General features: G+C 39.1%; 1 protein-coding gene across 1 annotated transcript in view; it reads left to right on the forward strand.

Annotated features, from left to right (window-relative positions):
* The window catches only part of SLC38A10 (solute carrier family 38 member 10), a 94,900-nt gene that overhangs the window by 51,609 nt on the left and 17,119 nt on the right, over positions 1-26,172 (forward strand). Inside the window, exon 11 of the mRNA XM_032209236.1 lies at positions 17,643-17,793. Coding sequence (XP_032065127.1) covers positions 17,643-17,793 — 151 coding nt within the window. The remainder of the gene's footprint in view (positions 1-17,642; positions 17,794-26,172) is intronic.

Below are 26,172 nucleotides of genomic sequence, written 5' to 3' on the forward strand. Positions count from 1 at the left end.
AGGCCTGCAGAGCGCCCCTGGAGGCTTGGGAGGGCAAAAACACCCCCATTTTAATGGAAAAGGGGCCTGTTTTCACTTGTTTTTGCCCTCTCCAGCCCCTGGGAGAACTCTACAGGCCTCCCAAACCCTTTGCACACCTCGTTTTGTGCGAAAAATGGGCCCATTTTACTGAACGAGCTTGTTTTTGCCCTCCCTAGCCCCCAGGAGCACTTTGCAGGCCTCCCAAACTCTGCACGTCAATTTTTGCCAAAAACAGGCTGCATGGGCCAGGGTTTCGCGACGCCAAAAACACTATATTCAGTGTATAAGACGCACCCAGATTTTCACCCTTTTTGGAGGGGGGGAAGGTATGTCTTATACTCTGAAAAATACAGTAGATATTTTTTGCAGAGTCTATCCTGACAGATTACAAGTAGTCCTCAATTTAAAACCATTCATTTAGTGACCATTTAAAGTTACAGTGGCACTGAAATACACACACCCACAAACACACACCACATGCCACATTTATGACTCTGCAGCATCCCATTGGTCATGTCATCAAATTTTTGATGCTTGGCAATTGGCATGTATTTATGACAGTTGTATTGTCCTGGGGTCAAGTGATCATCATCTGGCTTCCCCCAATTACTTTACTTAGTTTCCGACAAGCAAAGTCATTGGGGAAAGTCAGATTCACTTAATGAATGAATGATCTACTTAACAACTGCAGTGATTCATGTAACAACTGTGGCAAGAATGGTCATAAAATGGGGTAAAACTCAGTTTTAAAATTGTCTTGCTTAGCAACAGAAATTTTAGACTCAATGGTTAAGTCTACTCATTGTGTTTATTAAGTCTACTCATTGTTAAGTCTAATTGTGTTTCAGTGTTGAACCTGGAATGGAAAATCTGCCTCATTCATTTCTGTTCCATAGGTGAACTTGTGAACCTTCTGGAATACTTCATAGTTGTTGTTCTAGTTGCATTATGTACAAATCTCTGTGCAGCTGACCACACCTGCGCATCTGTCACCTGCATACCTGTGAGGCTTCCATGCACTTTATCCCCCCCCTTTTGGCATATGTTGCCTTAGTTCATTGTGGAAGACGATCATTTTTGTTTCAAGCTAGATTCACTTTTCCCTTCAAAGAAAATAGATGCTTGTTTCTCATGTGTGTGGGTGTTTATTCATGTGGCTGCAGGGATTCTTGCCTGTTTAACGTTTTCTTAGCAGTGGGTTTTGCGTTTAGAAGAGGCCAGCACCCATAAAGGTTGCATATTCTTGGCTCTATATGGGCAAAGTATGGGTGACAGTCTGGACGAAACAACTCAATCAGGTCTGAAAAATATTCAGACCGGGATATTGGTTAGGGCCCATCCTGCATAGGGAGGAGTGCGTCTGCTTCCAAGCCTAAAACTGGAACAGTTGCTTCAATATCACTTGTACAAAATGTGGTTCTCAAAATGCTTTTTGAGGTCAGCCACTATTGAGATTTTTTTTTTTAACTATCTTTCAGTTGGTTTCTAATTCCTTAATCTTCAAAGTCTTTTTCTTCCATTTTCTTTCCTTTTCATGCTTTGCACCAGCACACATTCAGGACTGCTGATCTATTCCAAAACTTCAAGGAGACAGCCTACCTTCCCCAGCCCAAATGCCTGGCATACAGGTAGTCCTCAACTTACGACCACAATTGAGCCCAAAGTTTTTATTGCTAATAAAAAGCCATTTTACCAATTTTGTAACCCGGTTGTTAAGTGAATCACTGCAGTTGTTAACTGAGTAACATGGTTGATAGGTAAACCTGGCTTCCCCGTTGACTTTGCTTATCAGAAGCTCCCAAAAGTTGATCATATGACTCTGGGACACTGCAACCGTCATAAATATGAGCCAGTTGCCCAGTTCCGAATTTTGATTACGTGACCATGGGGATGCTGCAATGGTTGTAAATGTGAAAAAAGGTCATAAGTCATTTTTTTTCAGTGTTGTAACTTTGAATGGTCACTAAACGAATGGCTGTAAGTCAAGTACTACATGTCTAGAAAATCATCTCCTTTAGTTCATTATGATTTTGTGACAATTTCTCCTCTATAATGCGTCGGTGACAGGTATAGACAAAGTTAATTTTTCTTTTCTTTTTTTCTACTTAAATGCTTTTGCTGGCCTGTGAAGCTTAAAAAACATAGTTTTTTAAAATAAAAAATTCAAATGAAATCCCTCTTGCTTACTGCATACAGATGCCTTGTCGTCTCCCTTGCATTTAATGGAGTGTCACTTCTCAATGGAAAAGGAAGTTTTAAAAAATACTATACTTTTTCCAAAAAAAAAAATACTTTGGAGAGGGAGATTATTAAACCTTACTTGAAAATAGCTTGAAAACAGTTCTAAAAGATCATAGTAGCGGTGTCCTTTACAGATAAATAATATGCAAAGGAGTTTTGTGATGGTAATACGTCTCTATGCTTGTCGGCGTAGTAATTGTTTGATTTGTCAGAAGAGTTTCTGATCAGTTAGCAGGGCCTTTGATGATTATTGAATGGGCTGTTTTGATCTCAGGATTCTGCTTGCCATTGGTTGAACGGCTATTAAACGGCACAAGGATCGTGGGCAGTACAAGGTCCTAAGCAAGACAAAACACAGAGGGAAATAAAGCTATGCAAAGAAGATTGAAATTGATTCAGAAAGTAAATTAAATATTAAGAGGGAGGGAAAAGAAATTAAGAGTGAAGAAATGGAGAGGGAAAAATGGCAGTTTCATGGCAAAGTTCAAAAGCATATGAAGTAGGTTAATGTTAGGTTAATGTTCCTATTTTAAGTTGAATCTCTTGCTTGGAAAGCTCTAGTCATGTTAAATAGACTTACTTAGATTTCTGACCAAGGCCAAGAAAATAGCAAAGGCATTCTGAAAAGCAAAAGGTGGAAATCTTGATCACTGGATTTCCAGCTGTAAGTACATTGAAATAAAGCTAAGCATTGGGACTTTATTGATTTGCACATGTTGGCTTTGCAATTAATGGGATTGATACATGGAACAAGCCAAATCAAATTGATTTTTCACAGAGGACAACATATATATGCATGGAGGAGAATGGCATATGCTTCCAGAGTTCTGGTTTTTGTTTTGCTGCAGTTGTTCCTTCTGCTTTTCAAACAGAGAAGTAACTTACCTCATCTGTGATGGGGATGACAAACACAAAAAATATAAAGTAAAATTCTAGCTGTTAATATGCAATTCCCTTCTGCCTATTCATAATGCCTCTTCAAATGGTTCCTAATAAAGCTTGCATCCTGTAGAGGTGTGCATTTGCTTGTTTTTCCTTCTTTGTACTTTAGGTAGAAAATGCAATTTAAACTCCAGTCCAAATAGGAAAGCTAATTTTATTTGGCATCTCCAGTGTATCGGTTTTATTAACCAGGAAGCCCACTCTCCCAAAGTATAAAATCCCAGATGCCTAGCTTTAATTCCTGATATAATTAAAAGCTTAAACTCAACAGTCTAGCAGCCTAATTCATTTTCAGTTTTTGAAATTTCTTTTAAAATAAGGAAGTATGATCACTCTGTGATAGTGTGCATAGTTTGCATAATTGGAGAACTCTCAGGGTTTATGTGTGGCACTCAGGTTAAAAGCTTTAAGGAGTGCGTAATGGAAAGGTCCTCTGACTTGAGACCTATGCAGATCCCCTGCCAGTACAAAAATGATTCTAGATCCATTAGAGCAAGATTCGGATTCCTGTGTTTTAAAAGGGAATAGCCTAATTAATCCATAATAGCAATCTGGGCAGATCTGTAACTCCTCATGCCCCATATTGTATTCTTTTGTCTTATTTTATTTTTATAATTCTCATCTATCTTTCCAAACCAGAACCAGAATGGTATACTGAACAAGCAATAAAAGCAATCTTTAATTTAAACAAGGTTAGATAAAACAGTATCATAAAGCAAAACAATCAGAATACAGCAATTAAAACAAAATTAATTTGGAAAGGTAGCATGCTCCTAGAGCTATTCTTACTTGCAAACGCATGTACGAACAAGCAATTAAAACAATATTTTAAATTTGCTTTGGATTAAATCTGTACTTTGCTTTCCCTCCAAGGAGCTCTGGAACATGTAGAACATGTAAGGTTATGTTAGCCTCGGAAAGTAGAGTTGATTGTAGTGATTAATATAAAGCCGGTTACAATAGAATTTATAATAGATCTGCTCATCTAAGAACATATCTGCTCCTATCCTGTGCTGATGCTGTTTTATTCTCAGGTAGCATAAGGAAATTCTTGTCTGAACTGAGATGCTTTGGCAGCCTTATTAAAAAAAAATCAGTCCAGACTACAAGCTGCTATGGCCATTAGACAATTCCCCTGCTGTTGTGTGCCCTCTTTACTTTCCATGCCAGGAAAAACAATTGTCAATATTTTTTTCTTTTCTCCCCTCCCCCTTTTGCATGCAAACGCACATATACATATGTGTATGTTTGTAGTATGTATACGAACTTGAATTTATATATACAGTTAAAGCATCAAAGCACACATATCACGAAGCATGCAACCAAGTTTAAAGTAAAAAAAATCCTTTCTTGTATTTTTCCAGCTTTTCCTCCTGGGAGCTGCGGATGAAATGTTTCTACTTCAAGTAACTAGAGAATTAATAAAATAGTGCCCAACTGTATTTACTAAAATAGTAATAAAACAAAGGCCCAGAGGAAAAGTAAGTAACTCAAGGAAAGAAAAATGATATTTTTAAAAGTTCTGCTGGGTTTCGAATTGACAATATTCTGCCCGTGAAGCCCAGTCTTATAGGGGTACGGCTCAGTTAATCACAGTAATTGGGACCAGAATTTCCATCACTATGAAACACAGCTGTAAATTGTGATATCACGTGAACACATTCGTAGCGATAGAAATTCTGGCACTTCTGTTTGCTGTTGTGTAGGCGTAATAAATAGATTTGGAACACTGGTTTGAAACTATGCAAGGTGATAGAGAAAACAGAAGAATAAAACGATTTCAGTGCTGCTGGTATTGCTACAGATTCTTAAGGCACAAGTGTGGAGAAAATAGGCTTAAGCACAGGAAATAGAAATATAATCAAACCTTTGACTTCCGGGGAAGAAATAATGAAGACAGTGGATTCAATGACTAAAACAAAATGATACAAGCCAGCAAGTAGACCAGCTCTTTATAATTCCCCTCTGAACAAGGAGACGACTTCAGATCGCCCACAGGTGCTGCAGATAGCTGCTCCTTGTGAGGTGACAGCAAGACAGTGGTCTCTGGTGGAATTAGAGCATGGGTCCTCAAACTGTGGCTCGCGGACCGCATGTGGCCCACCAAAGCCATTAATTCGGCTCGCTCAGGACCATGATGCTGCCCTGCCCACATTGCCCCACCCACCCTTCGGCCGAGTGTAGGACTTACCTTCGGGAGGCCCACAGGCTGAAACGGAAAGGTAAGGCCAACAATTTTGGCCTGCAGAGATGTTCTGGAGGCGGGGGAGGTGAAAAACTGGGCGCACAAATGCCCCAGTAGGCCAACAAACGGGTGAAAATGGCCCATTTTTGACCAAGAAATGAGCCATTTTTGCCTGTTTTTTGGCCTGTGGAATGCTTCTGGAGGTGGGGTGTGTGTGAAAAACAAAGCTCACAGACACCCTAGGAAGCCAAAAATGGGTGAAAATAGCCCATTTTTGACCATGAAATGAGCCAGTTTTGCCTGTTTTTGGCCTACAGAATGCTTCTGGAGGTGGGGGGGTGAAAATGGGGTGAACAGACACCCCAGGAGGCCACAAAGCAGGCAGAAATACCCATTTTTCACTTCCCCGCCTCAAGAAGAGAGAGAGAGAGAGAAAAGAAAGAGGGCGAGAGATAAAGAAAGAGAGGGGGAAGAGAAAGAGGGAGAGAGAAAGGAAGAGGGAGATGGAGAGAGAAAGAGAGAGAGAGGGAAAGAAAGAGGGAGGGAGAAGGGTGGGGAGAAAGAGAGGCAGAGAGAGATTTCTCAAGCTCCTTGGGGCTGAGAAGAATTGCTGCAAAACTGAGTTTCCTGAAGTGGACCACTAGACTCCTAAACAACTGAAAAAATGATCTAGTAAATAGAAAACACAACCAAAAGATCAACAAGTAAACAAAAGCAAATAAAACACCCTCAGGAGCAAAACAAATTAAAGTGTGCATTGTTCAGTGGACTGTTAAGATGGTCCATGCCCACATACTCACAAGACCTAGCCATGCCCACCCAGTTGGCCTGCCCCCCCCCCAACAGTCTGAGGGGCTGTGAATTGGTCCCCTTTTTGAAGACCCCTGATTGAAGATGAGGGATCTACCATCTTGCTCAAAACATAGTTGTGCTTTCAAAAGGATACCAAGTTTGCAAAGTTCCTTTTTAAATCATTTCCAGAAATTTCTTGTTAATAATTGTTTTTCAGCTTTTAGGAACTTAAGGATCCTAATACAGTATTAGGATCAACGTGTTTAACAGTTGGTGAATTTTCTTCAGTCCTTAATGAAATACATTTTAATTACATTTTTAAGTACTGTAGCTTTTTGTTTCAGAATTTTTTAAAGCAAAAATAAGCTTAAAAGTTTTGTTTTAGAATGTCATAAATAGAGTAAAGATGCAGATAAATTTGAAGTAAAATTTTGGAATTATTTATAAAAACACCTTCCCCTGGGAAAATCCCTTTGTTTTGAATGTGTTTTTTTTTAAAGAGAACATAAGAATTTTTTTTTAAAAAATTGACACTCGAGGAAATTAAAATGACTGATAAAGATTATAATTAAAAGAGAATGAATTGAATGAAAATATTTTAACATTGGACATATTGAAAGATATTATTGAACAATGAACCCAGAAGTTAATTTTATTTGTGTCTGCCTCTATAAATAGACTGTGTTTAAAAGATGTTATGGAACAAGTTATATCTGACAAAATCAAGACTGATTTGACAGTGGATTTTTAAATGACAGACTAAAAAATTGACCCGCAGATATAACATGATAAGCAAAAGAAACCAGTTGATATCTTAATAATTAAAAAGGATGTACAAATAACAAACTAAAAAAACGTCTGGATAATTTTCCTATTTGGATTTATAAAACAGACATTAAAATTTTTAAGAATTTTGTGAAAAGGGACAAAGAATAAATGAAAAAATATCATTTGATGTTTGATATAGGACATTGTTTGAAGGGGTTAAAGAGTCAGATACAAGTAGTCCTTGAGTTATGACCACAATTGAGCCCAAAATTTCTGTTGCTAGAGGAGATAAATGAATTTTGCCCAATTTTACGATCTTTCTTGCCACAGTTGTTAAGTGAATCACTACAGTTGTTAAGTTGGTAACATGGTTCTTAAGTGAATCTGGCTTCCCCATTGACTTTGTTTGTCAGAAGGTTGCAAAAGGTGATCACATGATCCCGGGATACTGTAACCATCATAAATATGACTCAGTTGCCATTGGGATGCTACAATAGTTGTGTGTGAAAAACCGTCATAAGTCACTTTTTTCAGTGCCTTTGTAACTTTGATTAACCATCACTAAATCAACAGTTGTAAGTCAAGGACTACTTGTACTTAGAAGAAAAGAAAGGAATATAAAGTTGGTTTAATTGATCACAGTTAAAATATACATGTTTTATCTTAACTGACTTTTATTGACATCAGGACTGGAATGAAGAGGCTTCATTAATTTATTTAGAGAGATGGGATATGAGAAGAGATCATTTATTGAATTTTAAGAGAAGATAATAAGATACTAAAATTGTTTATACTTCAGTAAATAGGAAAGTCACTATATGTTTCTTTTCTTTTTCTTTATTGTATTTTTAAATCTTTTTTCTATTTTTCATTCTATTTTTTCTTCTGCACCTTCTATTTTTTTCTTTTTATTCTTTTATATTTTAGTTTGTATTATATGTTACATTACAGTTGTATTCTTTAATAAAATCACTATTTCTAAAAAGATGTTCATTTAGAAAGCTGCCAGGTAACCCCGGATTTGGCTCTAGTCATTGGGGGTCTGGTTAAATCTGTGGAATTAATCCCAAAATACTCCAATTTGACTCAAAATGTGACTCAAATCCATGTTTTTGTAGTTTTTATCCCATTATCCTAAATTGGCACATCTTAGTGATCTTGCAAATGGAATTACTGTATGAACTGTAAAAGCCTCCTTTACTCACCAAGCATAAAGAATTCCAGGTCTCTGGCAGATATTATCTCAAATATTGAAAACTATCCAGCTCATCCTGGTTTACCATTTGTGTAAAGAAGTACAAACTTTTTATTTCCTAAGGGAAAAAAATAGTATAGTATTGCTTTTCCTTAAGGCATTTTGGTGTCTAGGGAGCCAAATGCAAATACTCTCTTTTTCTCTTCATATTATTTTTTGTTGCTTAAGTTTTTTAAAAAAAAAAAATTCAAAAATCTCAATAAAGTCTGAATTTTGTTTTTAAAAAATAACCGCATAATAAGAAACATCTCTTTGTCTCTTTCCCCCAAACCCACAGAAATTATACAGAAGCAATATTTTTTTTGTTACCAGGTGGCTTAGATTCTGTTTTCATTTATACCCCATTTAGAGAGTATAGAATTTGGAACCAGCTTTAAATAGTCAAGATGAAGGCTGAGGACAGACATTGTAGATATAGGGAATCTGTCAAAATATTAGTGGTTCTTACACATCTCTCTTATGGTGAGATTGGTTGATTTTTTCCAATATCAATCATGTTTTATAAAATGGCCAAATTATTTGTTCACACATTCAGTTCAATTTGCTGTCCCCCCTCTTCTTCACTTTCAGTCCTGTGTGGTAGTCCAAAGGCTTGAACTTTTCATTCTGTATGTTTAGGTCTGAGAATTGTTTTTCATAAGCAAATGTTGCTAATTCCTGTCTTAAGAGTGGCTTTCACTTAACCCTTGGATATAGACCAGCTAATTTTAAAATGCAAAATACGCTCTCCCTCGTGTAATGCCCCCCAGATCTTTCTTCATACAAAATCTGTGCGAAATTGCTTGTTGAAAAAATTTATGTGACATGTCTAGAAGTGATTGCCAGCTGGTTTTGTACTAGGCTGGCCTCTGTAACACTTTTTGTGACTTTGTGCTGTTCTTCCCTAGTTTATGCAGTTTCTTACAAGTCTAGCAATGTTTTCTTTGTTACAGTTGCTTGTAATACTATAAATTGACAGTGTTTTCTCTTTAGAAAGCAGCACAAAACACTTGATTGTGAATATTTAGATAGTGAATAGCAATAGCACTTAGATTTATATACCACTTTACAGTGCTTTACATCCCTCTCTACACGGTTTACAGAATCAGCATATTACCCACAACAATCTCAGTCCTCATTTTACCAACCTCTGAAGGATGGAAGGCTGAGTCAACTTTGAGTCTAGTAAGATTTGAACTGCCAAATTGCAGGCAGCAGAAGTAGCTTGCAGTATTGCATTCTAACCACTGCGCCATTGCACCACCGCAGAATATCAGACAGTATGTGGGTTTAGTTTGTAATGAGAACCCATGAGTGAAATGGAAAACATAAAATAATGTATTGTTCTCTGCAAACTGTACCTCAGATAAGATTGGTTGGTAGTTAAGATCTTGGACTAGGAGTGGGGAGATATAGTTTATGTGCACACTGATTTCTAGAAATTTTTGATCCTGTCCTTTCTTCAACCAAACTACTTCCCAAGATTACTGTTGTGAGTACAAGGCAGAAGGAGAACATTGCCTTGAGCCTCTAGAGAAAAAATGAATACAAATCTAAAAAATAGATAATAGTAATTAATTAATGATCTCTGGATGCTTTATAAAATCAGACAGTTGCTACACAAATGTTAAAAAAAATACACATGACCCACACAATGAATGTGAAGCAGTAGCAGCAGTCATCAAAAGTAGATTTCTCCTGTCAAGATTCTACTTGGATCCATGAAGGAAGGCAACAAATCTTTATGGGCTACTTTTCACGAGTAAGTGAAAAAGATGATTGTTCAGAGACAGATATAGTAGAGAAGGATCTTGACTGCTGCCATTGTCTTGTGCTGATCATCAGTTCTGCTTCTTAGCACCTCTTGCAAATAACTTGTTTTCCCCAAATCCCAAAATGACGTTTTTTGATTGGAATACCATTACCCTGCTTGATCTAATAACTCTTTGAAGAGGGAGAGGATAAAATATAGAAAATTCATTATGCCTTAATTGACCCCTCTTTCTCCATCCCACTGACTACTTTGTTCTGGCTAGCATTATTGGCAGTTTCTTTAAAAAAAAAACATGCTTTCTCGGTTTTCCCTGCACCTGCAGACCAGGTTCCATGTCAAACCCTTGCAGTGACAAATACAGTGATTAACTATGTAAAAATAATGCATCAGAATTTAATTAAATCTCCTTCACTGTAAGCCAATAAGCCTTGTCTTTCTCTCTCCTTCAGTACATTTTTTCATTTGGAGCTTGGCAGCTCTGCTGTTCAAGCGAGGCTAAAATTCTTGATGCCCATATTGTTTATCAGTTATGATTGTGTAGCTGCTTAGTTCATCAGCCCAACCCACATCTCATAAATTACAGAAACTTCAAAGGATAGCTTAAATCAAAGTGTTCTCTCTCTCTGTAGGTGTGTTCACCGCAAGCAGTAAAGCTGTGTAATAATAACCAGGATGCTTGGATTCTAACATCTAAGAAGCATCAAACTCATTGTATTTCTGTAGCTTAATTTTGCAATCTGTTTTGCAAATATTGTTCCCTTGTTTTCAAGCCCTCAGTAAACATGACTACTGGAAACTTCCTGTTGTTTGATGGTGCGATTAGAGGTTTTTCAGGCTTTTCACAAGCCACATGAGATGTGCAAATTGGCCAGGTGGGATGGAGTCCAAAGTGGACTGTGCTATCTTCCTTCCCCTCGTTTGCCTTTCCTTCCCTGAAATTAAGAAACCAGCTTGATTCTTCCTCTTAGTTGAAATAGGAGCTATAGCTAAATTCTTTTAAATTAAATTGTGGCTGTAAGTTTGGCCTCCTTTATTGTGGACTCATGCCCCTCCTGGTTGGGTAAGGTCTGCCGGGATATGGCAAGTGATGATTAATCCGTGTTTACGGAAAGCAGTGGTAGTACCTGACTTAAAATAGGTGGTGGTGCCCCTCCCTTCTCAAGAGGCTATCCTTAGACCCAGCTGGATTAGATAACTCTTGTCAAGTCTCCAATCTTCCAGTTTTGGGGAAGGTTATTGAGAGGGTGGTTGGCATGCAATCCCAACTCTAAATGAAGTGGATTACCTGGACTCTTTTCAGTGTGCATTCAGACCAGGGTTTATCACTGAGACGGCATTGGTTGCGTTTGCTGATGACCTTTGGAGGATTACAGCGGGGATGATGCAACTATCCTGGCTCTCCTGAATCTCTTAATGGTTTTTGATACCATCAAATTCTTCTGAACCACCTCAACAGGTTGGGAATGGGAGGCACTATTTTGCAGTCATTATCCTCCTTTCTCCATGGCCGGGTTCAGTTGGTGTTGGGGCAGAAGGAATTGTCGATCCCTGCAATGCGGGGTGCCTCAGGGCTTGAGCCTATCATCTCTCCTCTTTAACATCTACATGAAACTGCTCAGTGAATTAATTCCATAGGACAGCAACGCGACATAAAAGCCTCTCCTTTGGAAAGCAAAAAAATAACCTCCCTATCTTCTTTCCTTGTCAATCATCTCTTTCAGACCTAATCAGTGCCTGTGTGATGTGAACCATACTTGCTTTTTGTAAAACTGTATCTCCAACTTGGAGATGTCTTTTGAGGGGCTTTTCACCAGCCCTTGTTTTAAAGCATCCCAAATAATTTGCAAATAAAGATGCCTCACTCCTCATCCTTAATTCCAGATCATTTAAAAAGGTTTGGTCTGGATAAGATCTTTTAGGATAGCTCAGTTTTCCCCTAAACCCATTGCAAGAAATATTCTTCTGTCCTACTCAGTTTTATGTTAACTAAGTAGTTATGAACCACAAGAAAACATATCAAATAACTTATTTTTTCAAGAAGTGTAATTCTTCAAGATGGCTAACCTTCTTGTCCTCATGTACCAAGAGCATGCACATGTGTCAACAACCATAGTGCAATGGGTGTGCAACAACCCCCTGTGCACCACACACCCCATGCATGCACACATGACCCTTCGTACTCCCCCACCCCCCACTCATGCACGCACAACCCATTTTGGGGCTAGCAGTCCTCCCTCCCCCTGCCCCCACACATGTGCCCCCTACCCCCCATCATGCCTGCATGTCTCCCACATGTGTGTCAGAGACCCAAACAGCTGGCTGGCGGGAGGCAAGCGCACATGCCCGGTGGAGCTGAGCTGGGCAATGGCTCGTGTTCCCGCAGAGAGGGCTCCATGTGCCACCTAACTGTGGTACTGTTTTGCTGGCAAAATGCGCCTTCAATACAATATTTGTTCATATTGTATTTGATGATATTTTCCATCAAATTAGTTAGAACAGATTTTAAACTGTAATTTATTGGATTTACCTGGACCCTAATTTTATAAAACTCTTACATTGGTCCCCTTTTTAATTTATAGGATTATATGAACATTTGTACATTTTTGAGTGTCAGATTAATTGCTGCACATTTGAATTTTTAAAAGTTCTGTTTGATGTATGTTGTCTGGATCTGACAAGCTTGTTTTATTTCCAATTTGTTAATAAGATCTAGAGCTTCGCCTCTTTACCTCTATTAGCCTCAATTTTTCTGGTTTCCTGCCTAAAATAGTCACTTATCAATAGACATGTCTTTAATAGATATATACATATTTTGTCATCCAATATTTATTTAGTGGTCCCATAAATATCTTATACTTATGAATACTTTTTCATTGATCGGTGTCATCAATCTTATGGTACATAGGGACATTGGTTGTGATTGTGGCATTGTAGTAAAAATATACCAAAACTGATACATGATGACTGTAATCTAATTTGCAGTTTTCATATGTGTCCTGTGAAAACCTGATATCTGTGGACCTATTTAGTGATGGCCGTAGCATATGGAAGATTGCAGTTTGTAATACAAAAGGAGTGAATGATAAAGAATCTAAACTGATGATTGAAATGTTAAGAAACGGAAAGAAACCCAGAGTAAAGGGCAGGATGTGTAATAGATCTGAATGAAGATTGTCTGATTTTGTGTGGGTAATTGATGAATAAATGCAGGGGAGTGAAGGGATGGGTTTCATTATGAATGAAAGGGTGAAATGGGCTGAAAAGCATACTAGAAAGTATGACTCAATGTCATGTAGGTTATCATGGTTACATATGGAAATAGGAATCAACAGGGTGGTGAAAGTTACATGTTACACTTCATTGACTATTGATAATGGAAAGAACAAAAACGTGTTTGGGCAAAAATGTGCATTATTCTGAATGGATTCAATTTGGAGAAAAAAATTAGGTGACATGAATGGATGGGTGGGAACGAGACAAGAGGATATTTTTTTTAAAAGTTATCGAGCCATTCTGATACCCAAGAATGAAAGAGAATGATAATTGTTTAATGAGTTTTTGCTTAGAAAAATCTCTGCTTCAAATATGTGGTGAGTCTGTTCATAAATACACACGGCAAAATAATAAATATACATCCAGATTCATTACTGGTTTGTTTAGGATGGGCGAGAGAATGAAAAAAGTAAAAGAAATCAGGGGAAAGTTAAAACGATTAGAAAGAAAGTACAAGTCCTGTATGAAAAAGATTACACAATAAATTAATCTTTGAATATAATTAATGAAAAACAATGATAAAGAAAGAAGACGAGTAAGCTGCTTGGAACAGTATGAAAAGAGTCATGTTACAAGCTAGAATATGTGGAGTTATGGTATTGAAAAATTTTAAAACACGCTTTGTGGAGTGATGAAGTGAAAAAGGCTGTATATGAGAAAAATGCATTGAGAGAGAATGATAAAGGGTATATCTAATGTCCACAGAGAGAAAGATAGTTGCAAAGAATCTTGTTAAAGAGAAAGATACAATTAAGGCTAAAAGAAGTGGAGAGCATGCAGAGCAGTTTTGACGGAAATTCAAATATTGTCTTAGAAGTAGATGAAAAGAGCCAAACAAGGAGCCTGTAGCAGAGTAAGTGAAATTAAAAATAAAAACGATGACATGATGTGGGATGGAACTGAAGTGAGGGAATGCTAGAAGGAACATATTAGAAATCTGTACAAATGATGGCAATATGTCAAAAATGGAATTGAAATGCTATAATTAGAGCTGCTTCTAAGACTAAGCAACTGAGACAGTCACCTAGAGCACTAAATTTTAGGAGGTGCCAAAACTAAAAACGCTTCTGAAGTATACAGTACGAATGTAAAAATCTGATGATCTTTCCTCGTTGCTTTTTCTTTCCACGCTTTTAAAAAACACGCTTAAAAAAACACCCACAAAGTCAGTTGAGTGATCGTGAACAAGCATACTAACCAAGACGTTCAAGTCATGAAAAAGAAATTATTATTGTACAGCTATGGACCTCAGGAAACTGAAAATATTATCAAAGCAAAACAATGGCCTAATAGGAAGATACTGAGTGAACAAGTTGCACGACTGTCAACTTATCAAAGTTATATTTGGAGAAGTGGAAATGGCCCACTTGGTGCAGTAGCACACCCGCTTGAGGATTAAATACTGCATAATCATAAAGGGTGCCAGAATATGACTTTGCTTAGAGGTCTAAATCTTCTGTGTCTAAATCAAACTTTAAACCGCCAGAATGAAGCCATCTTCTTGCCTGTGTTATTGGCCAAAAATAAGTCATTATCGGTACCTGTTTTTGGTAGTAGCCGACATATCAGCAGATGGGCCGAATTTTGTGTGTCTCCATATTCACACAGCATGTTGTCATCTTCTAAGAGCCTCCACTTGAGCACATTGGTTTTATAGTTAGGCATTCCAACTCTCAAATTATTCAGGGTCCTCCAAGTAGTATAAGGGAGATCAGGTCCTTCAGCCATATCCTCCTTTAATGTTATTCCTTGCTCAATGGTCTCCTTCCTCCATTTTTTAATTCGATTTTCATTCCTATCTATCTAGCTCCATTCATATCTAAAGGTTGTCTTCATAAACCAGGGACTGTGTCTCTATATGTATGCAATGTTGGCCTTATTGTTATAAATATGTTTCTTTAAAATCTTTGTTTGCATCTCATATTGTTTCTTTGTCACTAAAGAAGAATGGATTCCTTTTCAGTCTTCTCTTTTGGGTAGAATTTCCATTTTCTTAAAAATCTAACCAGATGTTGCTATATCTGTCCTGATGTGTATGAGTCCTAGACTCAAATGAGAATCACAAAGTTTGCAAAACCTTTATAGCATATTAAATGATTTTGTTTAATAAATAGCTGGCAGCAACAAATGGCAAAAAGACAGTTCTGCAAATGTTTTCCTTCATTACTGAGAAATGGATAACACCGGGTTTTAAAATTCCACATGCTTCATATATGATACAAATGTGCTTTGGATTTTGTATAAATGTTGCTCATTAAAGCATGTGAGAGGCTGAAAAAGCTTCCACTACCAATTATATTAACCTGTATTAATTGACTTATTACAGTAGTAGAAGCCTGGAAAAGATGGTTATACTTTAATAAATAATATATAGATGTTGTGCTTGCTTAGAGTCCAAAGCATGTTTTCATAGTTGTTTTAGTATCATACAATATTCTGTACTTTTTGGAGTATGATGCACCTTCCCCCCCCCCCCTAAAAGAGCATGGAAATGTTGGTACGTCTTATACACCAAATACACCCATTTTTTGGCCTCCCAAAGCCCTGTCCTTGCATTCTATTTTTGCGAAAAACAGGCAACAAATGGGCCATTTTTTGCAAAAATTGAGGCGTTTTTGCTTTCCCCCCAGTCCCCAGCAGCACCCTGCAGGCTTCAGCAGGGCTGGGGGAAGGCAAAAACATCTCTGTTTTTGCTAAAACTGGCCTGTTTTCTGCCCATTTTTTGCAAAAACGGGAGTGCTTTTTCCTTCCCCCAGTCCTGCTGAAGCCTGCAGAGTGCTCCTAGGGGCCAGGGAGGACAAAACCTTTTTTTTTTACTTACCTGTTGTTGGCCCAGCAGGATCCGTTTGAGCTGCTGATGGACTCGGATAGCGAGGAACCCTATGAGTCTGCTATGGAAAATGTGGAGGACTCTGGGCAGGGTTCAGACTCAGAGCAGGGACCAGAGAGGCTGGTTGGCCATCAGGAGGCGCCGGAGGCATGGAGCAGTGGGGAGGACTCAAGGCAATTTGTTCCTGATGCCAGGCAAAGGAGGGCGGAGAAACGGAAGCAGCAGCTGCGGAGGCAGATTCATAAGAGATAATCAAGCCAGGTGGTTGTGGCTTGGCCCCTCCCAAGAGAGTATATAAGTGAGAAATTGGGAGAGGTCCTTTTGCAGGACACAACCGTTCGTAACAGTCTTGAGGAACTCTTGTCTGGTCTGTTTTGTATTTCCGTTCTGTTTGGTTTGGGTTGCTGGCAACCCTTCTTGCATGAGAGTGTTGTCTGGGCTTTCAGCCAATGGAGTTGTAATTCCTGTGATTAAAGAGTGGCAAATAGCCAAGCCTGTGTCTGCGTTACTCACAGGCCGGAGGGGGGTCAGAACACTTACCTCTTGGAAATCTTGGGGCGTCTTATACACCGGTGCATCTTATAGTCTGAAAAATACGGTATATTCCTTACAATGCAGCTCAGTACAATCCAGGGCTAGCTTTTTAAGTTCTTTCAGTATTAGTCCAATCTCACTGAGTTTCGACCCTGTTGATATTAAAGCACTTACCCTATTTATTTTTTACTGGATTATGCAGTTAGCATGTTGAGCTTAAAGCATAATTTAATTTAGATGCGATATGTGCTATAATGCACTAGGTGTTTTTGGCTGGCATTGATGAATCCTCTAACTGTGATACAATCGATTGGGTTGCCTTAATATCACAAAGATGTTGCAGGATGGGGAGAAAAACGGTCTCCAGCAGCTGCTGGCTGAATTACGTAGGTTACAGTAAATGATAAGGGAGATAGGAGGAACATTGCTGATAGAAGTAATAGAACTTTAAGAAATGAAAAGAAGGAAGGAAATAAAAAGTAGAATAAAAACCAGTTGGGGATAGGAGAAAATAATTTTGAGGGAAAGAAATGAGAGTAAGGAAGGAAGATCAAAGAAAATATAAGGAAGAAGACTGAGAGATAAAAGAGGAACAATGCATGTTGTCAAGAGCTGAAAGACTGAAGAAGTCGAGAGATAAGAACCATATACAATAGATGCCAGTTGTTCCCCATAAACAAGCCTCTAACATATCTCAAAGCCCCTTTGTTTCCTCTCTCCTTTCCCAATTTTGCATTCTGCTTTCCTTTGTATTTGGCATCAAAGAATTGATAGACTGTGGGCCATGTTTAGTAGGGTAATGACGCAGAATGTTTGGAAGAATGTTAACACATAGGTTTTAACTATATAATATTTACTATTCAACAAAGTGGAGAATTGTTGCCTCTTCAAAATGTTAAAAAAAACAACCCATATATAGTAACACTATTTGGCGATAATAGTCAGGGAAGGGTCTGAGGCTCCCAAAAGAGGTTTGTGGGTTGTGTGGGGCCTAGGGGCTAGGAATTGTCTATCTCTGCATTCAAGATTCTGAACTTTTGTTGCACAGATCATACTATGGATTGGTTTGGGAGTGTTAATTATCAGCACCTACACAACTTTATCAGCAACTCAAGAGACTCCGGCAAAAGTGGAAGCCGTGGAACCAGACAACGTGCCTAGAGAAATAAATAAGGAACAGGACTCGGCTAAAATTTCAGGTATGTGACATGTTCTGCAAAATGCTGCATAAATTCCATTAAATATAGTTGCACTCCAATCCATTCATAGGATCACAGTGCTGAAACAGTAGAAATCATAATTTTAGGAAAGATAATGTAATGGCGATAATCTCTTCTTTTCCACATGATTGTTTTTAAAGTTAACAAGCTAGGACATTCTTTTTCTTAGAGGCAGATTTTTAGTACAGGAGTCAATATGTATTATATCATCTCCAACCTTTAAATGGTTAAATATCTGTTGGAATATGCCAGTAATCTTTCTTTTTCTGTTTTTGAAAACCCAAGAGCAAATGTGTAGTTATAGTAACTGAACCTTGATCTTGCCTGTTATATAACAATGCAATAAGTATATTTTAAAATAAATAAGGTATATAAAAGATGACTCCCCTCCTCCCTCCAGACAAGTACAAACTACATTGACTTGACGGCTTCTCTTATATTTCATTTTTTAAAAATATCTTTTTCTCATCCCTCATCAATAATCAAATTATAAAAGCCTATCACTCAGTCCTAATCAGCAAAAGTCTACTAAGAGCTACCAGAAATATTAACACATATACTGCATTTTAATCTTAATTTTAAAAAATCTATTTGTAGCCCAAACTCATCACTTTTTTAAAGAAATAAAGCAAAAGAATTCTCGCCCAGCTTGTAAACAGATTCTTAAAACTGTTCCATACAATTCTGGTCAAAAAGAAATCCCATTAGTACCCTGTTTCCCTGAAAATAAGACCTCCCCGGATAATAAGCCCAATTGGGCTTTTGAGCGCATGCGCTCAAATAAGCCCTCCCCAAAAATATTGCAACACAGCAGCAGCCATGAGGTGACCATGCTCGCAGTCTCCTTTATCTCAAAAGTAATAATACCTCCCCAAAAACAAGGCCAAGTGCTTATTTCGGGGGTCAAAAGAAAATAAGTCCCTGTCTTATTATCAGGGAAACACGTAGTTAGCAGAAACCAAAACATACATATTTCAACTCTGAGGATATAGATTCATTTCATAGACCACCTGTTTACTTTATAAAAGCTTTAATCCTGACATGTCAAATGTCCATAAGTTGACTTCTTATCATTTTCTCTTTGTCTCTCTCAGGAATAATGTCCTTGGTTTCACTCCTTATTTTTGTAAATCCTAGCTAAGAAGGCTTTCCAAATCACTCTTTTAATTATTATTTGTATGTCCCCTTTAATTTTTAAGAAATCAACCGGTTTCATCTATGAATCTACTTTAGTATCATTTTCCACATTATTTTTCTACTCTTGACATTTTTAAAGCTATTTTCAGATTCACAGCAACTTTTTCCATATAGTTTTTGTAACCCAACATTTTTAAAACTCCAAATCCACATTCAAATCAGTTTGTTTTATCCAATGAAATCTGGTGTTTGTCTGTATCCTTTGCAGTGTTATATAAAAAAAGTAATTTTTGAGTACATCGTTTCCAACCAGTCTTAATTTCTTTTAATAGTAAAATAGTGTTGCTGCATTGTATTAATGGGTCTCTTCTCCTTTAAATGAAATTGTTTGTTCTCTCTGGTTCCCTGTAGTCAGCCTTATCATCTGTTTATTTCCCCACTTATCATCTGTTTATTTTCCAATCAACAAACTTTCCCACATTGCTTACATATGAATTTCAAAATCTTCATATATTCTTTAATAGTTTTTTTAAAAGCCCACAGGAATATTCTTTCAATTCCATTGGGCCTCTTAGTTTTCTAAAATCCACTTTCTAGTCCCTGTTTTCCAAAAAAAAGAGCAAAGCTTTTCTTTATAAACCATAAACTTACATTGGAGTTTTGTTCATCCATGGTAGAAGTAGATTTTCCTCACAATGGTGTAAACCTTGCCCTTCAGAAGGTTCTTAACTTGAAAGAAGTTAATATTAAGCAGTTTCCTAAAGTAGCAAAGAGGAATTAGGCAAACTGTATGTCTCTTTGGTGCCTCTATGGTTCTACATACCATAGCTTAGAGAGGATGATTCCTCCCTCCCTCCTTTCATGTATCCAGAGTTCTCAAACCTGCTGGAGCTTGCAATTTTGCAGGGAGAGGACAAGGATGACCCATAAGTCATCCTTGTCCTCTCCTTAATCTGAAGAGGAATTCCAAGGAGCTGATCTATTCTTTGGCTTCTATTTCCACCATGTTTTTGGGCTCTGCAAACAGCAGGGTAGTGATCAGTCTGTCATTGCTGTTCCCAGAAGACCTTTTTTTTCTTTTTCTTTTCCTTTTTATATTTTTCTTACTTTGCGTTAGGCTTTTATCTCTGTTTTTGTAAACTTTAATACATTTATTGTAAAAAAATGTAAAGGTTTAGCTTTATTTAAATAAACAAATGTATAAACCCCTCCACAAATATATGCGTAGTGATTTTCAATATTTTGGTCAAAAGTGGCAAATAATGTATCCAAATCAGTATTTGGCTTATACACCTGAAAGTTTGATGTTTTCAGGTTGATAAAAGAATATAAAATGGACATTGTCAATAAAGTGCAAGTGTGCAAATAATAGTTATTCCAGACCAGTGATGGCTAACCTTTTTGTCGTTGCATGCCGAAAACACATGCATGCGCGCACAACAATGTGCGTGCCCACCTGCACCCATAATGCAACGTGTGCATGACACACACACACGCATACACCTCACCCCCGCTCCCTGTTTTGGGCCTGGAAGGCTTCGTGCACCAACCTGGAAGCCAAAACGGGGCGCAAAACGGAGCCCCCCAAAAGCAATGCAAGTGCCCCCATGCATGTGCTGCACACACGTGACCTCGCATGCATCCTGCCCCCGGTGCATGCGCGGCAGAGACCCAAAGACCAGCTGGCTGGAAGGAGACATGCACGCACACATGCGCAGTGGAGCTGGGCTGGGGCAACAGCTGGCATGCCTGCAGAGAAGGCTCTGCATGCCACCTATGGCACACGTGCCACAGGTTTGCTATCACGGTTCTATATCAGACCCTATTTATGGTATGGCCTCAGATCTGAACTTTTTATACATTTTTGGGGATTAAGAAACCTGGCTGTCTTGGAAAACAGCCAATCGTAGTTTGATGAAGGAGCTACGTAACTCTTCTGCTGCCACTTTTATACACTGATGTGCCTTTTAGTCCCAAAAGCTTGTTTATCAGCCATATTTCTGGGCCATCCCCAGCTAACCGTTAAAACAAACACTTGTCAGTTCTGAAAACAAACAGTCCAATAAAACTTGGGGGGGGGGGGATTTTGAATCTCTCTCGCATTACTAATGCCATGCATACGTGTTTATCAGGCCAAGGAAAACATAGGAGCTCACGTGAGTCAATGTAGATTTTGTATTATTTAATTGATAATTCAGACTGACAGATAAATTCATTCAGTTGTTGTCTAGATTAGCAGGGCGAATCAGAGCTTGGTGAAAAATGCTCATGTGGTTAGACATAGGCTACAAATTAAGAAATGGGATGCCTTTGAGCACATGCAGTTTGTGTTCTAGAAAAAAACCAAGCCTCAAAGTTGTTTTCTCTCCTGGTTTTCCCCCAAACATTCTTTCATGATACTGAAATTATAAAAAGGAGACTCTGCATTAATGGACAAAGCAGCCATATAAAGAGCATTCCATCATGATTATTCCAGCTAGTATAAAGGGAGTGACATCTCTTGAGAAAAATAAATGCACATTTATTTTCTTTCTTGTTAAAAAAAACAAAATTTCCTAAGGATTACAGAGGAACAGAGAGACAGATTACGAACGGAAAAGGATATTTCCCATATTTCCCTTTTCCATATTATTCCATATACTTATACTTATATACTTACATATTCTTTCCTCTCCTGGTTTTCTCTCCCAAACATTCTCTTTCAGTTGTGTAATTTTAAGTGGAAAATATTTTTGAACTGTTCCTATTTTTAGTTGTTTGAGTATTGGGAACCTTTCCCAATCTACTGCAAATCAACTGTAGATCTATAAATGCTAATCTTCCCAATGCTAGTCTAGGAAAAAGAACCAGTGAAACGGAATAGGAGTACTATTGCATTACCCCCTCTTTTTCTAGCTTTTCTGGAATTCTATTTAAGTAGAGCGATTCCTGGTGATGCCAGGGCTTAGCAAAATGAAGTGCTGTAACAGGTGGGAAATAGCCAAACATGTGTCCCTCTGTGCTATTACTGAGGCAATCTGACAGCCACAGAAGATAACGTTTAAGGGATCATTGGTGAAACTTGAAGATCATGAGATATACAAGGGGAGTCCAGAATAGTTCAGAGAACTGCAGAGTCGCACCAGGGATTGTGCATGTGCAAGGTGGGGGAGCATGGGGGATGTCACGCATGTATGCGCAGGGGAGGGGGGTGTTCGTGTACGCATTGTATTATGGGTGCAGGCACACGCTTTTGGCATGCAACGACAAAAAGTTAAGCCCATTACTGCCTTATAAGGTTATCTTTTAGGGGGTGCTTCTGTGCTCAATGCACCATCTTCCCTCTCTCTGTTGGGAATAATTTTGCAAAAAGAACCTGCTTCCCAGGGAGCTGCATTCTGTCATTCAAACCACGGATGGGGCTTCTGGGTTACTTGGCTGTCACCAATACCCCCTCTTTCAGCCCACATCTGTTTCTCATTTCTTGCACGAGCCTCTTGCGGAAACACATGGCTTTCCTCTTCAGGCAGCGTGCAGAGGAACCCTTTTCCCAGCTTGTTTCTGAATTTGTCCCAGTCCCCCTCCCCCCTCCCCCGAACCACCAGCAACTTTTAATTCGTGCTTGGCTTGTTAAGGCCGTCTTCATCACTACACTGAGCATTTCAGATTTCTGCCTTTACCATACACCCCATGCCCATCAGCAGATGCTAGGATGCTTGTGTTTTTTTTGTTTAGAACAGCGGCCTTTGAGGATATAGAGCCCCGAATTGTACAGACTTTCATTAAACTCTACCCCCTGGGTTTGGAGATTATGGAGATTATGAATGCTGCCCTTATATGTGAACACATATTGACCAGGAAATTTTGAATCATGCTTTTATTAACGACTCCCAAGTGCCCGTTACTCCTCCCCTCCCCCGCCATCCGTATCGATAGGTGTTTACTGTCAGCCACTGCTGGCGAAGGTATAGAAACCCCCTTCCAGAGCAAGACTGCTATTACAGGGCATGCGGATGTTAAGAGGTTGCTAAGCTGCCTTTGAAAGCACATGAAGGCAATTATCCATTTGAAAAAAAAATCTAATTAAGATTCAATTTCTTTTTCCCTTTTGAAAGATACCACTCACTCCCCCCCCCCCCCGAGGGTCTCCCTGGGTGGATTATGGTTTTTTAAACAAAATATTTTGCATCTCCCTGCTTTAAAATCGTTGCTCGGAGCCTTCTTCCTGTTCCATTCCTCAGTGGTTTTTCCATATCAAAAGTCTGATTCGCCGTTTCTCTACGTTCTTCCCAGCTAGTCCAGAAATGAAAACTGTTTGGTCCCTGTGATTCACCGTTGCCCTATCTATCTATCTATCTATCTATCTATCTATCTATCTATCTATCTATCTATCTATCTATCTATCTATCTATCTATCTATCTATCTATCTATCTATCATCTATCTATCTCTATCTATCTCTATCTCTATCTGTCTGCATGCCTGCATGCATGCATGCATGCATGCATACATACATACATACATACATACATACATACATACATATCCATTCGGATTTACCATTTTGGGCCTCTGATGAGATGTGGCTGCGTCTTGGTGTCTGGTGTGCACTGTCAGTCTGTTCCACTTAAGGCCATCGTGTGCAAAAGCCCACCGTTCTGACATCTGTGTTACAGGGAAGGGATTTGGGGGGGGGGGAAGCGTAGGGAGGTCGTGCGAGCTTCAAAGGTTACACCTGTAATAGGCGTTTTGGATGCACTTACTTTGTCATTCCTGTCTCGCTCTGCCTTCTCCTCCTCTTCCCCCACCCCGCCAGCTTGTTGGCTATGCAGAGAAGAAGCCGGAGCTCTGCGTGAAATGGATTCCCCCCCCCCCCCCCGCCCCATTCCTCCCTTAGCTTCTAATAGCTGCTGGAACAGCTTGGCTTGTTGGAGCACTCCCTGGTGCTTTGGGAGAACAATCTTTTAATAGCTCCTATGACACAGAAAAAGGAGCCATTGCCCTGCTGTCATTTTTTGTTCAGTTTTACAGTCTGCGTGTCAGGAGAAAACAGTGAACTAGTTTCCCTGATGCCATTCAGTCACCTTGTAAAAGTGTTAATAGTTACCATTTACAGATGTTCTTGGTGAAAGTATGCTCTCTCTCTCCCCGTCCCCCTCCGTTCCCCCCTCCCTCCCTCCCTCCCTCTCACTGGGCAAGCCTTTACAGACTTATCTCCTGTCCCCCTTTTTTTGTTGTCTGTTCTTGGGTTTGGACTCAAACTATATACCTGTAGAGAATCCAGAATTTGGGTGAGCTAAATGTCCTATATCAGTGATGGCTAACCTTTTCTGAACCAAGTGACCAAAACGTGCGTGTGCACGAAGGTGTCCACACACAACCCCCCAAAATGCAATGTGCACACAGTCTCCTGCATGCGCCCTGCGCATACATCCCCTGCACATGCATCCCCGCACCTGCATGCGTCCCCCACATGTGCCCCTTGCATGCGGCCTGCCTCATGCGCATGCGCAGCAGAGACCCAAAGTCCAACTGGCTGGCAGGAGGCGCATGTGCATACGCGGTGGAGCTGAACTGGGGTGACGGCTCGTGTTCCATTAGAGAGGGTGCTGTGTGCCACCTCTGTCACACGTGCCATAGGTTCACCATCACGGTCCTAGGTGATGACATTTCTGCATACATTAGGGAAGAATTGGGAATATTCCCACACACACACACACCCTTTTAAAATGCCTGCCATGTGACTGCCTCCTTCCAGATTTGAGATAGGAGCTGAGCAGCGATCTTCTCCCTGAACTTGTTCCCATTTGGAATGACAGAAGTAACAGATGATGTGGTACCTATGGATTTTCTTGCTTCTTATGGATTTCTCTTGTCGGTGGCGAGAGATTTGTGTTGGTGATCATGTCAAGACCATCTTTTTTAGATACTGTGAGATATATTAGTTCAGAAGCCTGGGGTAACATCAGATGAATTAATTCCATCTCTCTACCAATAATTACGCCATTATCTTCATGTCCTTAGCTATAACTCTGTATTTATTGTCTAATAGCACAAGTGATTACCAGTTGGCATTGTGCATGCTGCTGAAATTTTACTTTAATTGTTTTTTTACTAAATGTCAACAGCCTCATATTTGTCCGTTACCACAGATTTTGCTACCTTAAAAATAATCCATTCTTTTTAAATGGTTGGATTTTCTTCTTTCTTGAACTTTAGAAGCGTGGCAAGAGTAATGAAACAGGATGTATAATAGGTTGGCCTAGAACAGGGGTGTCGAACTCCATTTCATTGAGGGCCGCATCAGGGTTGTGTTGGAGGGCCTGGAGGGCTGGGGGTGGGCGTGGCCATGATAGGCATTTGACACACAGGCTCAAGATGCATTTTTCCCCTTCTTTCTTTCCACAGTTCTTTACTATAACCATTTTCCTATCTCTTCTAACAAATATTACTGGCAAACGTTTATTACTTATTCTTCATACTCCACTAAACTTTTTATTTCTAAATTTATACCCCATTGTTTAATAGTAAATTGCTTTTCCAGGCAGAAAAGCTATTTATATTATTGTATTTTTTATTATTCAACTAATAATAAAAATACAATAGCATAAATAACATGATAATACAAAATCTAATAGAGGTAAATTTCCTGGATAGTAAATAGAAATGGCTGTCATTTATAGATTGTTGTTTGTAGATTAAATGGACCTACAGCATATAAAATCTGGCATTAAACTGTAGTATTAACATAGGATGCTGCTTGTTTTCTATCCACATCAAGCACTTATTTGAGGACACATAATTGTAATCTAGTCCAATCCAGTCCTCCTGCAGCACTCTGCTGGCCAAAAACGGGCCATGTGGAGGTCCCTCACGGCCCATTTTTGGCTGGCAGAGTGCTGCAGGAGGCCGGGACGGCCAAAAACAGACACTGTGGGGGATGCACACAGCCCCCCTATAGGCCATTTTGGGCAGCAAAGGCACCACAGACTGGTACTTCGATATTTCTAGGCCGGCCCTGTGAGCTAGATTTAAGCAGGTCAGACCCAACCCGTGGGCCTTGATTTTGACACTCCTGGCCTAGGACAATGTTTCCCAACTTTATGCCATCCAAATATATCAAGTTATATATCCTATAATTGATATTGAGGTTTTCTTAATTTATTGTATTCTTCATGAACTGGGAAATAATTCCAGGACAGGTAAAGAGTCCACCAAATTCAAAAGACACCAGCTTGGGGAA

This window comes from Thamnophis elegans, chromosome 2 (assembly GCF_009769535.1).
Source record: "Thamnophis elegans isolate rThaEle1 chromosome 2, rThaEle1.pri, whole genome shotgun sequence".
Taxonomy (NCBI): Eukaryota; Metazoa; Chordata; class Lepidosauria; order Squamata; family Colubridae; genus Thamnophis; species Thamnophis elegans.